General features: G+C 47.4%; 5 protein-coding genes across 12 annotated transcripts in view; 2 read left to right on the top strand and 3 right to left on the bottom strand.

Moving 5' to 3' along the window:
* The window catches only part of LOC121591006 (latrophilin Cirl), an 88,565-nt gene extending 78,386 nt beyond the window's left edge, over window positions 1-10,179 (bottom strand). For 5 of the 8 annotated variants that reach the window (XR_006004505.1, XR_006004506.1, XM_041911284.1 and 2 more), the window contains exons 1-2: window positions 9,997-10,179; window positions 7,279-8,317 (exon numbers count right to left, since the gene is read on the bottom strand). The gene's annotated coding sequence lies outside the window, so the exon portion shown is untranslated. The other 3 variants (XM_041911285.1, XM_041911286.1, XM_041911287.1) reach the window with 3 other exon arrangements.
* An 811-nt stretch (window positions 10,180-10,990) lies between these two features.
* LOC121587916 (conserved oligomeric Golgi complex subunit 3) lies at window positions 10,991-14,907 on the bottom strand. Its single transcript, XM_041905258.1, has 7 exons — window positions 14,585-14,907; window positions 14,009-14,521; window positions 13,594-13,941; window positions 13,358-13,521; window positions 13,137-13,276; window positions 11,960-13,065; window positions 10,991-11,884 (listed from the first exon to the last, which is right to left on the bottom strand). The coding sequence occupies exons 1-7, from the start codon at window positions 14,756-14,758 to the stop codon at window positions 11,459-11,461; spliced, it is 2,871 nt and encodes a 956-aa protein (XP_041761192.1). The 5' UTR covers window positions 14,759-14,907; the 3' UTR covers window positions 10,991-11,458.
* A 164-nt stretch (window positions 14,908-15,071) lies between these two features.
* LOC121587919 (transmembrane protein 141) lies at window positions 15,072-15,681 on the top strand. Its single transcript, XM_041905261.1, has one exon. It carries the CDS (start codon window positions 15,340-15,342, stop codon window positions 15,679-15,681), a length of 342 nt encoding a protein of 113 aa, XP_041761195.1. The 5' UTR covers window positions 15,072-15,339.
* A 53-nt stretch (window positions 15,682-15,734) lies between these two features.
* Window positions 15,735-17,552, top strand: LOC121587917 (putative GTP-binding protein 6). Its single transcript, XM_041905259.1, has one exon. The coding sequence runs from the start codon at window positions 15,735-15,737 to the stop codon at window positions 17,364-17,366; it is 1,632 nt and encodes a 543-aa protein (XP_041761193.1). The 3' UTR covers window positions 17,367-17,552.
* LOC121587918 (UMP-CMP kinase) lies at window positions 17,453-19,574 on the bottom strand. The gene is made up of 2 exons (XM_041905260.1): window positions 18,961-19,574; window positions 17,453-18,540 (listed from the first exon to the last, which is right to left on the bottom strand). Exons 1-2 carry the CDS (start codon window positions 19,375-19,377, stop codon window positions 18,196-18,198), a joined length of 762 nt encoding a protein of 253 aa, XP_041761194.1. The 5' UTR covers window positions 19,378-19,574; the 3' UTR covers window positions 17,453-18,195.
* Window positions 19,575-19,676: the final 102 nt, after the last annotated feature.

Raw genomic sequence — 19,676 nt, 5'->3', positions numbered from 1 at the left:
ACAAACAAAATGAAGCTGCGTTTATTGGACGCGTTGGATTGTGGGGGATTTGTTGGGCTGGGGGAGTTTTTTTCGTTTAATTTTATTTTCGCTCCATCTTCCGGACATCCGTTTGGTTTATTTCACTTTTTTGTCTACCAACTCTTTTTTGCGCTTGCATGATTTCGTAGATCCGATAAAAAATTAAGGCAAAGCTAAGTGAATGTAACTGCTACAAAAAAATAGAAACTGGTCACGAAAGCTCACCATAACCAAAATGGGCCGGAAGAAGCACTTCAACTGGCAAAGAATTATCGCAGCATCGTTCAACAGCATCGAGATTCCAGTAAATATGCCGGGTTATACTTTCTGCGTGCAAGTTATTTACTGCCGGTTGAGGACGTTTGGCACCGCGAGATGGTCAATAAAAACAAACATTCCCCCCTTTTTTCACTTTCTTCCCTGTAGAGCTTGTGAAACGGGCACCAAAGGTAAAGGGTTGTGCGATATTGCCCAATTTTTTCGTACCGTGAGAAGGCGCGTTTTGGACGGCGTTTTGTTTTTATGTCAAATTGTTCGTTCCAACGAGCCGGTGGATGGGGGAAAGAATGGGGAAAATTTTGTAAAAGAAGCAAATGTGCAGTGGCTGTGAAAACCGAAACCGCCATGCTACCTTCTCGGAATCGGCCAAACCTTCCATACCCGCCCACACCGTGCTGTACACCCGCGTAATGGTTAGAGATAAATTTCGTTTGGTAAAGATAAACAAACAAACACCGAGTGAAAACCCGCAGCCACCGGATCTGGCCATCGTTTACAAACGCGCCGGCGTAAAAATGCGTTCTTGCTTTCTGGAGGTCCATGGTCGGACGTGGTTTTGGTAAGAGGGAAAAAACAAAACGCACGTCCGTTGCATCGACGTTCAATATCCTCCGGAGGGAAAACGTTCGATTATTTGGAAAAAAGGGAACAGTGCTGAACGCCATCGCATCGGCAGCAGCACACAGGCCGATCGTTTGTGCAGCATAAATATATACCCATCTGGAGCGGGGGAAGAGGCTGCGGCGGTGGGTGGATGTGAAAATCAGGCACAACATTCCAGGGCAATCCGTTCCAAGCATGCGGCCAGGGCCAGCGGGACGCACAAGAAAAGCACAAACAACGGGTATGCCACAATGCGTTGGTATCGCCACCGCCGCCGTTGATGCTGCGGTCGGCGACGTGCTGGGAAACTTTAAACTGTGTATTGTGGGAGCGAAAATGAAACATCAACACGACCTTCACCGTTGGCATTGGGGCAGCAACAGCGGCAGCAGCATCAGCAGCAGAGCTCATCGGAGGAAATGGTTGTTTCAGCAATTGTTTTCCCATTCGATACAAGCGAACGCGTAATCAATTTTCCTACATGTTTGTCCACTGTTGCGAAGGGATTGTTTTAGACTTTTCTTTTTTCTCGTCTGCCCGATTTGTAGTTTAGCCGCAGACGAACTGATCCTCCGGGAATGTGACGAATTATTCTTAAACAGATCATTATTTTGGGACAAAGAAGGAAAGGGCAAAATGTATGATAAAAAAAAAACACAATCTTTCAGGCGACATTACATTCAAAGAATTCTGGGCATATTTAATTCTTCAGACTGATCATCGCGACGGGACAAATTTAAGCCAGAAATATTCAGTAAAAAAACACTCTTCAATTTTTTAAAATAAATTAATGTCTCCTACCAACAGCTAATTATTTTAAGCACAATAGTTTATTTTAATATTTATTTAAAATAATTGTTTTAAAAATCAACAGAATAAATCAATCAAATATTCAATATATCCCACATAAAACATTGAAGTAAAGTTAAATATAAAAAAAGAAAAAAAATACGACCAAACATTAATGAGTTTATAAATTCGCACAGTGGATTAAACCGTTCGAAAGGCTACGCTTAACGCAAGGGCAGCGGTTACTAACGAACGGGCAGATAGGGGAAACTGGACTACCGAATTCCAACGACTTTTTTTGAGGAAGGAAGAAGAGGGGAAAGGGAACACAAAGCTCCAAACCTGCATCATCGAGCGGACGGACATCGATTTAACCACCATCATCATTCGTCCATCAGGCGCACGGGCGCGAGACACTTGCGAGAGGCGTCCACCAGGGCGGGCAGGGCACGGCGTCCAGGGGTGGGAACGGCAACACTAATCGGGAACTAATTTCCACCCAGTTTTCCATCCATCCCGCATAAAGCAACAGCAATTTGTGGCTCGAAACAGGGCCCAACAGGAGGGTGGCGATGGGGGGACGTGCTATTGCCAAAATAAATAGAAACACGTCGCAAAGAAAGGTGCAAGCGGCTAGGCCCCGTTGGAAGGGAGAAGAAAAAGGAGAAAACACATTCTAGTATTTTTCCGCAGCCCAATGTTGCCCCGCTAGTTTCCCCAAACTGGTGGAATGAATTCCTTTAGCGGGGAGCCATCATAAATACTTGGCTAAAGAAATGGAAAGAGAGAGAGAGAGAGAGAGAGAGAGAGAGAGAGAGAGAGAGAGAGAGAGAGAGAGAGAAACAACAGCAACGCAGCCCATTAAAAACTGCCCAAACGGATGAGCGGGAGAGAGCGCAGGAAGGCGGGATTCAAAATCGAGCAACGAGCGCAAAAGGTAACCAAGTAATGAAGCGAAAGATAGCCAAAAGAAAGTACATGGCCACAAGCCGACAGCGACCAGCGCGGGAAAGATTAAACCTTACTTCTGCTTCTTACTGACCCCCCTTATAGCCGCGGCTAATCATCGGCTACAGTCTCTGGCATACACACACACACACCGCTTCGGCACTGAACCATTCGTCACAGCTTCAACTCCACACGATGAGGCAGCGCCGCAGTGTTGATGATGAGGATTAGACACTCTGTATTTGTGTGTGTGTGTGTGATGCGCGGATGACCCAAATTTTCGGGCCATCGCACAATGTTCCGTGCGCACCACATCGGTCAGGTGAAAAATTGAAGGGCAATCATTGGGAAAGGCCGAATGAATTTGTACGACGGGGGCTCTGGAAGCAGCGAGGGAGCCCAAAAAGCAAAAGAAAGGAAAGCTCATGGGACGAGAAAGGAAGGAGTGGAGAACATAAGAATGGGTAAGAAAATAGCTTATTCCCAACGTGCACGCCGCCGCCGCCAGTTCCCTAAAACATTCCCCCACCACCCATTTCTCATCACTGCGAAAGTGAGGCTTGATCGGTTCGGGACTTTCTGATTTCCCCCGTTACAAAGACGTCCACCATTCGAAGACATGTAGGGGGAAGGGCAAGCACAAAGGGATAGAAAATGAATACACCGCGCCATCATAAACGCTAAAAAAACGATCGCCTCGTTTCCGAATCTCGGGGGGCCCACCACCCCGACCGACCGGGACGACGACTCCCTTGGTTCTGTGTGTCCCTCGGTGTGTATGTGTTCTACAGGAACACACATACAATCCCACTTTTGGGCAATCAGGCAACCGGGAGCTGCAGCACCATGAGCAGCAGCGGCATTTGATCAGCGCTACATCGGTCCGGCAGGTTTTGGTATTCGATAACAGAGACGGGAGGGAGAGAGAGAGAGAGAAAGAGAGAGGTTGATAGAAAAAAAGGGCTCACAAATGGCGCGGGTTTGGCGGGTGGTGAGGAAAATCTTCAACCAATTTATGATGGAAATGATGAAACGATTGTGAACGAAAATCATCCCACCTCGCATAAGAATAAGCAAGCTAGAACAGGAAAGAGAGAGAGAGAAGTAGAGAAAGAGAGAGAGAGAGAGAGAGAGAGAGAGAGAGAAAGAGGAAGAGAGTAGAAAATAGAGGCAACACAGCTCGGAACAGAAGTAAAAAGAAATTGAACACAGAATCACGAAAAAAGGGGTGAAAAAACTTCGATCCTCAGTGTGATCGATTCTGCAATGATGATGGGAGCGTTCTCCTTTTTTTTTTGTTAACGTCGTAAATCATTATAAGACGACTGAAGATGACTAGTGTAAAGGTAAGTGGTAAGAAAAACTATACCAGCATAGCAGCACAGACCCCAACCAAACAAGCCGCCACATGAGAAGTAGGACAATCATTTACGTAAATCAATGATTTGACAGTTAAATTTTGATAAAAAATGTATTTTTTGTCAGTATTTTACAGTTTGTGCAATAAAAAACAGTTTTTGTCTATTTTTTATATTAAATCTTTGTTTAGACAAACGAAGCAATGTTTTATAGACCCTTTTGCAGACAGAAATAAAGATTGAAATTGCAAATAATGGAATAATGATTCTTGTTGTACTCTTTGAAATGTTTCATTTAACACATAAATCCACACTCACATTATGGCGCTTAATATGTTTTAATCCAACCATCATAGACCCCCGCTATTCCCTCTTGCCCTCTTCCCACTGTGCTGACGATGGATGACGGCAAACCACCAACTTCCAGCGCGAGATGCAGAGTAATCGGAACAAAGGTAAAAAAGGAACGCACGTTGATAAACCCAGATGCACAGGCGAACCCAACAGCACCGGGAAAGGAAGGCGAACAGCCGTCGCCGCCGCCACCAAAAAAAAGGGTGACGAATCGGGAAGGAACGACTAAAACAACACCGAGAAGACCGAGGAAGAAAAACGCTCCAGCAGCAAGCGTGTGATGGTGTGGTGGTGGTGTGCAGGGAAAATTAAAATTAACAGCTTAAATGAGCAAGATTTGTTGTAAGCGCTCAATAATCGCGGCCCTCCGGGGCCTAGCGGCATTCCTCATCGCGCCCGAATGCGAGCACAGAGAGGTTTGGTGTATCGAGTGTGTATGTGTGTGCGTGCGTGTGTGTGGAAGAAAGGGAGGGAGAGAAAGAATGAAGTAATGGCGAGAAGAAAACGCATGTTTCGAAGGTGTTTGGTTCGTTGTTTGTGGTGCGCCAACCCCCCTGTTGGAATCGCTCCACACACTCGATCGCACAACAAACGCGTTCGCGCCGTATCCGTATTTGCCATTGTTCGCCGGTCCGTGACGTGAGCTGATTCTACGGAGGTGCTGCTGCTGATGATGATGATGCGGAAGACAACCTATACACGGGACCGTAAGATGGTTGGCCGGAGGCGCAAGGGCGCACTTGCAGACCGTGTTAGAACGGAGTTGCCGTTTAGAATCGACTGGGTGCGCGCATTAGAAAGAGTCAGAGAGATGCAAAAAGAGAGAAAGAGAGAGAGAGAGAGAGAGAGAGAGAGAGAGAGAGAGAGAGAGAGAGAGAGAGAGAGAGTAACAGCCAGAGGGAGACTGGAGGAAAAAGCTTTGGTTTGACGCGTTGGCCCGACGACGACCAGCGGACGGTAAAAAGTACGTCAACCAGGGTTTGTGCGAAACTGCATGCGGCAAACTGGCCACAGCTGAACAGCAACACATATACAAACACAGACACACACACCACAGCTCAGGAATGAAGCTAAATGAGGAAGCTTAATGAAGGAGATAATCGGCCGCCTGTGTGTGCTTCTGGTGGGCTGAGGTAAAGTGCGCTCATCGCATTTTCGTTTTACGACTGGAGCAGCCCTCATACCTCTCTTTCCCTTTCCACTCCACCGATGACTTATTATACTTTTGGCCCCCCTTGAAAACGGATGGACAAGCGTTTGTACCAATTAAATTAGCAAATGTACTGTGCGGTGCAAAGGAACCGGGGAGTCGAACCCAGGGGGTCGGTGGTCAAACTTATGTTCCGTGTCAAGACATCTGTGCTAATGCATTTTCAGTGGCTGTAATGGGAGTTTGCAGGTTTGCATTGCAAATATTAAGCAATAAATAATTTCTATTTGAAGGCATAGCCGTTACCGAAACGTTAATGTTCCGCTGTAATTGCCAAAAACAACAATCATCTCTCACTTACAGCTGTATTTTGTTGTTTTTCAATTGATCTCAATGAAAGAATTCTTCACAAGCAATATTGAGTAAAGGGAAAAGACATATTTCAAGACAATGTTCAGCACGTTTTAAACATTATTATTTTCAAAATTCATCCATACCGAATTGGCGCTCTGTGAATGATACACGTGACGAATTCTATAACTCGCCCGAAGTGGATCGTTTCTAATGTTGGGCTCCTTTCCGTTTTAAGTTCGTAGCAAAGTGGGTTTATTATACAGGTGGGCTTATCCCGAACAATTTGACAGCCGTGCTGTAGAAAAATGAAAATGAAATGACAGGAGGGGATTCGATCATTTGTTGATGTATGCGTGTGAATTTCAATGGCTGTTTTGGTTGATGTGTCGTAGTGTGGGTGAAAAACTACGTATCACAATCGAATCCCCTCCTATAAGCCCACCTAGTCCCTATACCCACTTTGGTTCGTAGGCTGAAATTTCGGCTTGTCAGCTGTTTGCATTGTACAGCAGTTTTCGAGCAGTTATCTAAGTGGGTATAATATACAGGTGGGCTAATCCCAAGGTGTGTGAATTCAGAAGGTTGATTTTTATCGCTTCTGCTTCTGAATGAAGATTTTAAGAGTGTTTTGAGTATTCGTCAAACCTCCAGAAAGCTCAACGAGCAAAAGTTTTCCCTCATTCTGTCAAAAAGTGATGTTCAATATTGGTTATAAAAAATGCTATGAGACCACCTGGACTACATACACTTTGATTCTAGATTCCACCACCTGATCTCTGTAATGTATTTTAGGATAAATGAAAACACGACCTTGTTTTGAAATTTTTTCGAGTATTGTACTCGAATCTAATTCTAGCTATTAGGCTAAAATAATCTAGGCTGAAAACCACAGGCTAATTTTGTGTGTGGTTTTGTATTGAGTGTTGACATGATTTCAGCCGCCAACTGTCAAACTCCATATAAAAAAGCTGGCTAGTCTCGTGAAAGGCCCCTTTTATCGTTTTTTCCAGACAAGGAATACACTGTTTCGAGAAAAATAATTTAGGGTTGGTTTACGTAAAAAGACAGGAATATACAGTTTCGTGAGAAAAACGTAGGGTTGGTTTACGTAAAAAGACACAAGTAGTTTGCATGCTTAATTATTACTTTTCCACATATGCTGACTATGAAATGAAATGACTATAAATGGAAAATTTGATGTCACAGAGTATATTATTAGCGACAACACTTCCCTTCTCATTCACCACTTCGATGAAGCCCATTTTCTACGTTCAAATGTTTTGTTTCATTTTGCCCTGCTCTACATTAAGCAATAGCGTATGTCCCAGTCGGGTTCACTTCCACTCGATTACGCTAAAGTGTGCAATATTTAGACATTCATTTACAAAACATTACAGACTACATCATTACATCATACCGTACCTGTGTGCCGCTAAGGGTCAGTAGTTCCATCGTTGCTCATTATCATACTCTCCGGCGAACAAAAGGGTCACCGGCCTAGCTGGGCGCCAACCGTCTTCGTCCACTAATGAATATCGTTTGTCGTTCTGTCGCTTGTGCGCTGTGTGTGTATTGTAGCAACCCGTTGGATGCCGATTCGCTGTCGCCAACAATTACAAATTTCTGGTTTCTTTTTTCACCACTTTCCACCGATCCCCAACGACTGCCCTGCACTGCAAAGGGGCAACAACGCAAAAGCACACACTCGTCGTTCACCGAAACCAGAATGGAGAAATACACATACACACACACACACACACACCCGCACTAACACATCAAATCAAGGCCCTCTGGGAGCTCACACAACAACAACAACAGCACAAACCCTCCAAATGCACTTACGCGACTCGGCGGATGCACCACTCTCTGCACTTGGGCGACAAAATTTCACCTGTCGCTTTCCCTCCCGCTCTCTCTCTCTCTCTCTCTCTCTCTCTCTCTCTCTATATATATATATATATCTCTCTCTCTCACTCTCTATGCTACCCAGGACACTCTTGCTCTCTCTCTTTCGCTCTCGTTACAGCGTGATCGTGTGATCGTGTAGCTCACTAGTGTGCAGCGAGAATGATTCTCACTGGCCCGAGCGACCGGGCGGGCGCTTCCCTCCCCCCACACGGCTTTTCACTATTATATGCGCGCGCTGGGCTTTTTTTACTATTATTTTTACTTCTGCTCCCCGCGCACGATCCACGTTTTATGCACCTCAATCAGCATAATTGCACACGCACGCAAACCTGCTGCACTACGAGCGAGAGGATTTCTTTTTTCTCTCTTCTTTTCTTGCGGGAGATTATGCACATTCATTCACATTCACACGGAGCAAGAATATTTTTGCACACTTTCCCTAATATGCACACAATGCGCGGGAGGGCGGGGGCTCACCGTAATGGAGGTTTAGAATTTTCTTGCCTTAACAACACACTTTTGCACTACACTTTTCGTTGTAATTCATTACGCACTGTAACCGGAAGAAAGTAAAATGATATAGAGGTTTGTAGGAAAGTTGGTGATGTACAAAAGAAAAAACTGTGTTTACAAATTTCATTCATTGCTAGAGGAAAAACACTGGTAAAACAAATCACAGAGAAACATCCGCAATCGCTTCCAGTATTCCATTAAACGTGCGCCAGCACTCTGCAAGGAGCAAAACGTAAATCACCATGGCAACATGCTGCAGCCTTGGCTGGAAGAAAGGAGCACACTCATGACTAACAGACAAGGAAAGGATATCCTTAGTTTTCCTTGGTTGAAATAAGGATGCTTTAGAGCAGTAAATGATTTAAATACCTAATAAATCAACCGATAGTTGCGTACATAATTTAGAACTTTCTTTATCTAGACTATTTTTTGTTTGCTTGCAAAACACCGTCAGAAAAATACGAATTTGAAATGAAAAAAAAACGATACCACAAAGAACCAATCCCCTAACGAGCAGTTAGGTTCCCTTTTTTCGCATTGAATTTTGTGTCTCCGTGTCTGTGTGTGTGCAGTTAAGAGCGCATCCGAACCATTTGTCAGTTGCATACTGCAACGCGTTGCACCGAGGATTGTTTGCTGCACACCACCAGGGGCGAAAACAAAACGAAACGAATGAAAGGCAAACGACGAAAATTCGACGAAATTTTGTATTCATCCAGTTCGACAAATTTCAATCCATCCTGGCTTGGCAGGTAAGAAAGCCAGCAATAAATCACTAATAATTATCTTTCGAACGGTGTAATCATCATTAATGTTTTCTTTTAAACGTCGCACGACCGCTATCTCGGCAAGGGTGAAGGACCGCACGAAATCCTTACGCCCTTTTGCACTCCACACTGCTTTGAAACGTCAATTCACATAATTAAAGCGTCAAATACCGGGAACGAGGTGAGAAAAATGGGAAGTGACAGAATCTGGACTGAGATGAGATTGATTTCGACGAGATTGTTCCTCCCGCGGGACGCGAAGCACGCCCGGAACGCGTCTCATCGATCCCGCACGCGGGGAAGGCAGCAGGAAGTATGTCCTTCAGACGAATATTAATTACTCGTGTGCCATCACTACTTTCATTCGTCTCCCTCCATCACCACCAGCCCCCTCTTACGGACAATCGCAATTTTCAAACCGACAAACGATGCGCCCCGGCAATGCAATTGACAGCTTCCACTCTCGCTCTCCTGCTCCGGAACAAAGGAACGCAAGATCAGGGCAAGGTGGAACGGGCCACCGACCAGGGTGCAGACGACGATGTGTGTGAGTGTGTTGCACCTACCCGGAATCACCGCACACACCGTCGTCTGAGCATAGGTTTTCTTGCTTTACAGGCGTTCCCTCCTGTTCATTCATACTTTGCTGCTGCTGCTAGTTCCAAGAACGCACCACCATCGCACACCATCGTTACTTGCTACGGCGAATCATTCAGGATCATTCACGCACTCTCGTACGAAACGGACGCACACACACACACATACACACAGTTGGGCAATTCCGAGCGAGAGCGACGCCGCGAGACGCCAATCAAAACTCTTCTTCCTCGGCTGTGAGCCACAAGCACTTGTATTTGGGATCGCGACATACGCACTCCGAGAAGTTGTGAGGCGATGCACAGAGCCACTAGCGAAATTAGCTGAACGCTTTTCATTCGCACCGGTTAATTACCTTTAGACGGCTGTTTGTTCCGTTGTTGATTTTTTAATGCTACACTCTACACGGCACACGATTGCACAGTCAGATTTATGCTGGCGGGCTGTGTCCCCGTGCGGCGGAAATCCTCGCGCAAAGGAAAATGTTCGATAGACCGCGAGCAAGCACACGACGCGTCCGACGTCTCGAAAAGTTTACACAAAATACGACCCAGGCTCGCTTATCCGTGGTCCTTCGGCTGGGCCGAATTACGCCACGGCACGGAATATCGAGACCGAATGGCTTTGACAGCATTGGCACTGTGGGTGTCGCACGTGGGACACGCCGTTCGACACCCGGAAGATAAATTTGAAAACGCGTTTTTATTGTGGCTGTTATTTTACACTTTCTTAATGATTATTTACTTTGGAAGGTTTCATATCGAGACGAGTCAATATTTGTCGCTATTCTTATATTTTTGTGTGGCGTTTCTTTTCCGTGGGCCACCAAAATTAATACTATAAATAATCCCTGTATTATTTGTACTAGCAGGGGTGTCAAATGTTTATGTTATGGAACCACCGACAAACCGACGTGACACTTCGAACAAAATGAGCTTCAAAAGTTGTCTCCTTATTTCAAATGAAAATACGTTAAACACTAGCGCCATCTCTATAATGATTCGCTTACTACACTGACACGGAGAAGAAACTGCTAAATCCCCTTTTTGTTTTTCTTCGCAAATTCCAATGCGTATTGTTTTATGTATTTCTCACATCTTTTACATTGATTTGGAAACTTATAAAATGATATTCCCGGGTGTTTTGTCCAATAATTCTCACAAAATTATGCCTCACACTTCCTTCGCCATTTGTATTTAGAAAAGTTGTTTACATCGAAGCAGCAGTGAACAGAGCTTACTTTGACAGAAGTGTTCGCCTCACTGGTAAATGACAGTACTTTCGTGTGGGACACTTTTGTAACGCCAGTGTCACGTCGGTTTGTCGGTGATGGAACTGCGTTTAGGATCTGTTTTTTGTATGTTTTATTTCAACAAATTCATATATGATTCATGCAAAAAACCCGAAAGAATAGATGGAACATCAAATTACGCAAAGCATACGAAAACTTCAAATTGACGACCGTTTCATAGCAAACTAAAATGGTTCAAATTAATGCATTTTTTTTGTTTGCATTGAAAGTATCATACCGAAGTGAAGTCCATATAATTTGAATTCATATGCTACTTTTTTATAAATTATGTCAAGTGCTTTTCAACAATCCTTACAATTCATACTCAATCCAAGAAAATCATTAATAAATGCAGCAAAGACTCGGCATTGCGATAATAGACCAATAAGATAATACTTAAATTTATAGAACATTAAAAAGGCAATGCGAATTTACTGATAGTTATTACAATAGCTGTGCCCAGGAAACGCTTTCAAATATAAGAAAAATTACTTTGGAAATGGTTAAAATACATATTTTGCCTCATCTAACTTTGTACAGCGCTGGCGGAATTCGATTGATCGGATTGTTCTACGGGCACTTCGGCTTCTTGTGTTTCCACTATCACTTCCTTTCCCTTTTCCATGTCCTGCTCTTCGTCCCGGTCGATTTCGACCACCGTATTTGCCCCGCTATCGAAGCTGACCTTCTTTTCGACTGGAGCCTTCGCGGGCGGCACTGCCTCCGCGGCATTGCTACCAATCGACGAAGTGCTTATCTTTCGTACCGGCTGAGGCTTGCCAAACGATGGTACCGGATGTTCGCCCGTCGCTCCACCGGCGAGATTCACGCTCGAAAGCAGCACGGAAATCTGTTCGGCCGATGGGCAGCTCACTATCGTCAGATCGTCCTTTGTGTACGCGTTCAGCATAAGAATTTGTTCCAGCTTCACGAACGAACCGATGATATTGTTCTGCAAAACAACAAAAAAAAGGGGACAAAGGGGGTTACCATGAATGCAACAAGAAATGCTTCACAAAATGAATACCCGAATCGGTCGGAAGAGGATAAATTCCGTATCCTTGTTGGCGAGGTAGAGCTGCATCGATCGCTGCAGTCCCGCCAGTTTCGATTTGATATTCCGCAGACACTCCTGTATGATGGAACTAATCTGCTGCGGGGCGGCGAACGGTGCCATTCGCAGTGCCATTCCCGTGCTTTGTCCGGCCGTTGGAACAGTGCCGGGTGTCGTCGGTCCACCTGCCCCAGCCACCGATGCCGGTTTCGCTCCGCCCGGTTGATTGCGAAGATGGTTCTGTGCCGATTCGATAAACGTGAGCACTGGCCCAACCAACTGCTTCGTTGCGTCCTTTATGAACGTTTCACACACCGTCTTCAGCTGCCGGTCCACATCCTTGCGCGAATCGAGCAACTGTTCGCGAACCTGCGGCGTACCGTCGAGCAGGAACTCGAGCAGCGCGTTGTTTGATCCGAGCGAAAACAGTTGCTTCCGCTTCTGCAACAGTTCGTAGGCGGCCGTCCGCACCTTGCTAAAGTCCAGGCTTGTCTCCTTCGCCGTAAAGTCCACCCGAAACGGTGCAATCTGTTCGCGCAGAATGAGCAGATGCTTAATTTCGAACAGCTCGCCATCGATCGTGGTACGGTTCTGTGCGATCTGGCTGGCGGCAGTCGAAACGCTGTAAATGCAATGTGCCAGCGCTTGCTGGGAAAGGCTCTGGAAGATGGATTTGTCGATGCAGCGGTACAGCCGCGACAGGCAGACGAGTGTACGGCGCACCGTCGGGTACCACATGCCGTGCATGTCGGCAGGCGAGCTGCCCCCAGTGCGCACCTTCAGCACCGAATCGGTGGCCGACGGTGGTGTCGCATCGAGCGAGGCGACTGACATTCCCGATGTGATGGAGCTGCGCGAATCTACCCGCCGCAGGTGGACATGGGGATTCTGGTTTTCCTGCAGCGACAGAGCGATGCTTTCCATCATTTCCAGCTTCTCCGGGTAAGCGAGATCGCCCGCCGAGGGCCGATAGTTACGGATGTCGGACTCGAGATAGTTCTGCGCCCGGAAACCGATCCGTTCCTGTACGTCCTGCAGCAGCTGGTATACAATTTTGGCAAAGGCTTCGAGCGAGTCGGCTACGGCACGGAAAGAAAGGAGATTTTATAGCGAAAAAGACATTCAAGTAGACGCGATACTGTACACTTACGGCTGTAGGACACGTGTTCGTCCAGCATTTCCACCTTCAGGATGCTACAGATTTCGGCCAGCGTTTCCAGATGATCGATGCGTATAATGTAAGGCCGAAGGGTGTCGTACAATATGGTGCACAGTCCTTCCATGTAAATGCTACAACAAATAAAAAAACAAATTACGATTAACGACGACCACTAATTATTGCACAAAGCAATCAGTCACCCAAAAACTTACCTCAGTTGCGCACTGTGTTTGGCAAAAAACTGGTAAAACAGCCTATGCTCATCCTGGCAGATGTGCACCATAAAGGCACAAGCGGAACGCACCAAAGCGCAATGATCTCCTTTGTGCTTTTTGGCGAGGTCTTTAATCGCTTGATCCACACCAGCGCTCATAATCTACGAGAAAGGGAAAACATCAAAGAGATTGCTATGCTAAGTCTAACCCCATCAAACTCTTAGCCAAATTACCGTGGCGCGCTGTGTTAGATAGTTTTGATGCAACTCTCCCAGCAACTGTTCGTAGTCGGGACTGCGATCGAGCCGCTCCTCAATCAGGGCAGTTATGCGTTTGACGCGTGGCGAAGAGGCTTGGAACTTCCCGTAGAATAGCACAAACGCTGCATCTGCTGTCGGATCGTTCACTTTCGGCTGGTCGAGTGCTTCCAGCGAGCGAGGAACGCCGGAGCCCTTGGGTGTGAGTACCTGGGCGGTCGCGTTGGAAAGAATGCCCAGCACGTACGCCTTCATCATCTGTGTTGCTTTCGAAAGGCAGGCCCGATACTTCACCGCATACGCCGTTGCTTCGCTGAATGTGGGCTGCAAAAGAAAGTATCATTAGTGAAGAATTAATTTAAGATCAATGGTGTGTCGATATCGCACTCACATTCGTGCGCATATACTCCAGGCAATCGTCGATCGTGTTCAGCATATCGACAAACGTCTCGTTCGAGACTGAAAACGTCGGATTGTGCAGCCGCTGGGATATGCTCTCGGCCTGGGTGAAGTACTTCAGCCGCTTCTTGATCTCCTCGCCCGTGTCGCTGAGGCGCGCCTGGTCCTGCAGCAAACTTTCGCTGGCCTGATGCAGCGAGGCCGTTTTCTCCGACACAAAGTTAAACTCCTGCGTCAGCTGGTGAAGCGAATCGAGCGATACGTCGATCTCCTGCACCATCTGGTCGCATTCGCTGGTGCGCGCTCGAAGCTGCTCGTAGTACTCCAGGTACACATCGTCAAAGTGTTCGAGAATTTCGGCATCGATCGAGTTGTACCAGGACAGAAAGTTTTGCGTGGAATCGATGACGCAGGAAGACTGTTTGAACTGCTCCAACGAAGCCGGCAGCTCGCCGGATGGCGCTTGCTCGTCCTGGTCGGCTGATGATGTAGATCCCGAACCGTCCTAGAAGATCAGCAGCATAATAAGGAACTGTTTTTATTTTATTTTATTTTTTTTCGTACTCACTCCTGTCTGCGGGACAGCATTTCCATTGGCCAGATCGGTTAAACGATTGATGAAATCCGTTTGCGTGGCACTGAGCGGGGCGAGCGGATTCTCCTTCAACTCCCACTGGACGAGTTTCGATTGAATCTTGCGCAGACTAGCGTTATCTGCTCTCATCGTGGCCACTGTGTCCATGTTTAAGCGCGTAACACAAAGCAAACCCCCGATCGAACTGGGCTGGATAAAATTGTCCTCGCGAAAAACGGGAGAAAATCGGGGGACGTGTTTGTTTACACCATTCGTATGACGTCTGCGTATTCGTCCCGTTTGACAGCTAATGATTACAGTGCGAAACGAAATTGTAAGTTCGTTTGTAGAAAGTTATACTAAAGGTTTTCAAATAAAATCGTTCGTTCCATATTATTGTTCCATTATTGTAATGATTTTAATAACGCACACAAAATGAAAATTATTGCTAGTAACGAATATTTTCTGGTCTTCAAGTTGCATCTCTCGTCACTCGCACGTCAAATTGTCGCGTTTATTATGATTTCGCAATCTGCCTCTTTGTGCGAGTGTGTGTGTTTGTTTATATTCCTCACTCCCAAAAAACAGACTATTTCGTGCGGTCAGCGATCGCACTTCAGCAGAATCGTGAAGGTTGCGTAACGTGGCCGACCAAAAATCTCACCAGACTAAGAATCGTTGGGCAGTGAGCCAATAAATCCCCTTTTGGCCTACCTCATCCATCCGGCAACACCCGTCGTGACAACGCAATGAACGACATACGTCAGCTGAAGGACCAACAGCGCGACAAACATCCAGGCTTCGATTCGTACATCGAGTGCATGAGCCGGTCGTTGTTTACGGGGTTGGCGACGTTTTCGCTCGGGTTTGCCGGCATTTACTTCCTGCAGCAAATCGGCCAGCGCTATCTGCCGTACACGAAGAAGGGCAACATACTGGTGGCTACGCTGGTCGCAACCGGCGCCGCGTACAAGGTGACCTCCGACCGTACCCGTGCCTGCCAGGCCCGGTGGATGGCCGTCGAGGAGAAGTACAGTGTGCTGCAGGACGCGATCGAACCGGCTGTACCGTCGAAAGAGACGATTGTTTAGAGTGCGAACGGGTCGTACACACAAACACACACTAGCACAGATTTTAGATTAGAATGTTAGGATTAAGTGTAAGAAGTATCGTTCGGAAGGCGTGCGTGAAGAATGTTTTACTACAATCCTTCCAACCAAAGTGCCGCAACGAGGTGGAACGATGCCGACAATTAACACAACTGTTCTTTTGCCGAGAAAAGTACACCGATTCGAGCAAGTACAAGGGAGGAAAGCAAGCTGGCCAGCGACAGAAAGCGATCGCATCAAAACACGAAGACGATGACGAAGCATTGGATGAAACAATGAACCAACGAACGGAGCTGATAGAGGATCGCGAGTACGACACGGTTGCATCCAGTGCGATGCATGTAACGAAACAGATCCTCAACGTACAGCATGTAGTGATCATACAACCGTACATCAAATGGGGACCTCGGAAGAATCCCACCAAACCGGACCTACTGCTCCAGGAGGCGGAAGCGCTCGTCCGTTCGCTGCCCCGATGGAACATTGAGCTCAGCATGAAGGTGCCAGTAGAAACGCTCGACAAGCGACAACTGTTCGGCACCGGTAAGCTGGAGGAACTTAAAGGCATCATCCAGGCGCGGCAAGAAACCGGCACACCACTCACCTGTGTGTTCATCAGCAAGGGTACACTGACCTACGGCCAGAAGCAAACGCTCGAGCAAGTGTTTCGGCTGCCGGTGATGGATCGTTACTCGGTAGTCGTACAGATACTTCGGCTGCACGCGGTCAGCATGGAGGCAAAGCTGCAGGTCGCCCTTGCCGAGCTACCGTACATCTGGTCCCAGGTGAAGGACCAGGAAGGATCGGCAAAAGGCGGCGGTCGTATCTTTCTGAGCGACTCCCAACGACAGATGCTACAGTTGCGGGAGCGCAAACTACGCAACGAGCTGGCCACGATCCGCTCCCACCGTGAGCTGCTGCGCAATCGACGCCGGCAGAAAAACTTCCCCGTCGTAGCCGTGGTCGGTTACACCAATGCGGGCAAAACGTCGCTCATTAAAGCGCTGACGGAGGAGCAAAGCCTGCAGCCGCGGGATCAACTGTTTGCAACGCTGGACGTGACGGCTCACGCCGGCCTGCTGCCCTGCAAGCTCGAGGTGCTGTACATGGACACGGTTGGCTTTATGGCGGACATACCTACCGGGCTGATTGAATGTTTCGTGGCCACGCTCGAGGACGCTATGCTGGCCGATGTGATCGTGCACGTGCAGGACATGGCGCACGAGAACTGTGCGGAGCAGCGTGCGCACGTGGAGCGCACGTTGGGCAAGCTGATGCAGCAGGGCAACAACGGGGACCGAGCGCTAACCCCGGAGCGTATCATTAATGTGGGCAATAAGATCGATCTAGTTGCCGACCCGGCCGACCTGCGCATGGACAGTGATGGCGAGCAGCAGCGACTGCATCTCATCTCCTCCCGCACGCTGGTCGGTGTGCACGAGTTGCTGCTGGAGGTGGAACGACGTGTGTTGCACGCTACGGGACGGCAGCGCATGGTGATACGGGTGCCGATGGGTGGGCAGGAGTTGCCGTGGCTGTACAAGAATGCGGCCGTGACGGAGTCGGCCGCCGATCCGAACAACGCCGAACGGTTGCTGGTGAGTGTGGTGATAACCGAGGCCAAGCTGCAACAGTTTCGCCATTTGTTCATTCGAAATCGCGGCTGACAAGAACGGTCAAGGTCAAATAAACGGTTTGTTAATGTTGTACAGGAATATTTTGTTATTGTGAAATTAGTAAAAATCTTTTTGCATTAACTTTTGTAACGTGACACCATATATTTCTAATGTTTATTATCGATTCATCAATTCATTTACATTCATACCATTCGAGACGAAGAAAGAAAAAGGAAAGTAACCAACAAGATGCAAATAAAACAAAACTAGTTGAAGGAAATTAGCACTTTCTTACAAAAAAAACTTTCCACATAAACGACAGGATTTGGTGTACGATTCACCATGTACAAGCGATCCGATCCCTTATATACCCCATTTCACATTCCTTCACCGCAGAAACAAACCTAACAAGAGTAAAAATTAATACTTTACTGCTGATTTTACCTTTTGCGTTTTCAGTTGCAAAAATGGTCAGTACATTGAATTATGCCATTCTAGCATAGGATATACATATTGCATACAATTGGTTAAAAATACTGGAAGGGAAACGGAAAAGAGAAACTAAAAGGGACAGTTAGTGCGTAAGTTAATAAGCTCGCAGGATTTTTCACCGGTAGTAAAGGGTACAGAGAAAGAGGGGGGAGGCGCTTGTGTTTTCGATATTGAGGAATGTAGGCCGGCAGCTTTGAGTGGAGAGCGCACAGCATTTCCGCATCGTTGCAGTCGGAAAAAAGCTATTTCAAACTCCATTGACAAACGCTTTCCGGCGACAACCTGTTATGGCTGGCGTCTGCTTAATGATATGAAAAAAACCGGATTCTATTCAAATTAGCGTGTAGTTTTGCCTTCGTACTCCTACCGACTACCCCGCCACACTCATCTACTTCTGCTCGCCGAAAATTGCCTTCACGTGCTCAAAGACCGCATCCGGGCCGGCGCTGGCATCGATTTTCTTCACCAGCTGCAGCTCCTCGTAGTGCTTAATGATGGCCACCGTGTCGTTGATGTATGTGTTGAAGCGCTTCTTCAAACTTTCCGCATTATCATCCGAGCGGCCGCTGCTCTCGCCCCGCTTCAGGCACCGCTCGGTGCACTGCTGCTCGGAGCACTCGAAGAACAGGACAAACTGCTGCTCGACCTTGTCGGCCATCTTCTTCGTCCAGCCCTGCAGGTTGTCCTCGTTCCGGGGGAAACCATCGATCAGGAATCGATCGTTACCGGTCGCCTGTACGGGAGAGGGGTACGGAAATGGGTCACCGATTAGAAGTGTGCTCTAGGCGCCATGTGCCAATCTCATTATAAAGCTACAACGTTCGGTTGGGGGGCCTTTCTAGCGTATGGTGGTGGTCTAAAAATAACAAATACTGTATAGATATTGCGTAAAAATGCGTCCCGTTGGAAATTCACCGAACTTGAACCACGCTGCTACCGACCATTTGGTAATCACTACCACTACACACCACCAATAATCGACATGCACGCATTCGGCAGCACTTGATTGTGTAATAATATTCCAAACACGTTCGTTTTCAAGTGCGTTCCCACCCTTATCGGTATGCCAATCCAGGATAGTATGTTGGAAGGGCCCGTGATGCAAAAATCGCACACCACCACCATCATGCACGAATCATCATTATATGCTCACCTCAGTGGTTTTGTTCATGGCATTTTCCAGCAGGGCGCAGGTAATTTCCACCGGCACGATCCGCCCGTTCTTAATGTTGTCCTCAATCAGCGCTCCGTACTCGGACCCCTCCCGGTTGCGCTCCTCGCGCAGCAAATCCCCGGCGGAAAGGTGCGTGTAGCCAAACTCTTTCACTATCTTCTCGCACTGCGTACCCTTGCCCGAGCCGGGCGGACCGAGCACAAACACCACCTTCGGTTTGCCCATCACGCTAAACTTCGTTCCGAATGGACACACGGGGACACTGCCGTTGCGTACGACGGATTGCGGAAGCGCCGACGGCCGGATACACTGTTTGCCACCGATAAGCGAGCCGGACCAGCAGCGTTTGATGTGATGTAGCGTCGAGCCTGTCGAGCGAGCAATTACCGACGTCATAAAACGACCGCGAGCGAGATGGTGGATAGTGCGACGGCGTTCTGCGGGTGTGCTGACGTCACTGCTGGCCTGGCCAAACGCTGACAGAGAGCCACAACAACACGGGTGGCGTTAGAAAATCGATTGAATGCAGCAAATTTCCCGTCTCGCCGCTCACGCCTTTCTGCGTTTGTTGGCACTAATTTTTCGCGTGCAGCTAATGCCGGTCGCATAGTGGTGACACGATTGGGTAGATTTTGCTGCACTAATGTGCCATTTTATGTGGAAAAAATAAATAAAGGTGTGGTATACAAATAATT

Source organism: Anopheles merus, chromosome 2R (genome assembly GCF_017562075.2).
Source record: "Anopheles merus strain MAF chromosome 2R, AmerM5.1, whole genome shotgun sequence".
Lineage (NCBI taxonomy): Eukaryota > Metazoa > Arthropoda > Insecta > Diptera > Culicidae > Anopheles > Anopheles merus.
Note: the sequence above shows the minus strand (reverse complement) of the source record. Positions and strands in the feature narration are given on the sequence as shown.

What these genes read in the sequence shown, in the direction of transcription:
- LOC121587916 (XM_041905258.1), bottom strand. Translation starts at nt 14,758, where the DNA reads ATGGACACAGTGGCCACGATGAGAGCAGATAACGCTAGTCTGCGCAAG. An exon ending in ATCTAACACAGCGCGCCACG is followed by an intron (nt 13,522 to 13,593) that starts GTAATTTGGCTA and finishes CCTTTCTCGTAG; the next exon opens with ATTATGAGCGCTGGTGTGGA. An exon ending in TCCTCTTCCGACCGATTCGG is followed by an intron (nt 11,885 to 11,959) that starts GTATTCATTTTG and finishes GTTGTTTTGCAG; the next exon opens with AACAATATCATCGGTTCGTT.
- LOC121587919 (XM_041905261.1), top strand. Translation starts at nt 15,340, where the DNA reads ATGAACGACATACGTCAGCTGAAGGACCAACAGCGCGACAAACATCCA.
- LOC121587917 (XM_041905259.1), top strand. Translation starts at nt 15,735, where the DNA reads ATGTTAGGATTAAGTGTAAGAAGTATCGTTCGGAAGGCGTGCGTGAAG.
- LOC121587918 (XM_041905260.1), bottom strand. Translation starts at nt 19,377, where the DNA reads ATGACGTCGGTAATTGCTCGCTCGACAGGCTCGACGCTACATCACATC. An exon ending in CCATGAACAAAACCACTGAG is followed by an intron (nt 18,541 to 18,960) that starts GTGAGCATATAA and finishes TCTCCCGTACAG; the next exon opens with GCGACCGGTAACGATCGATT.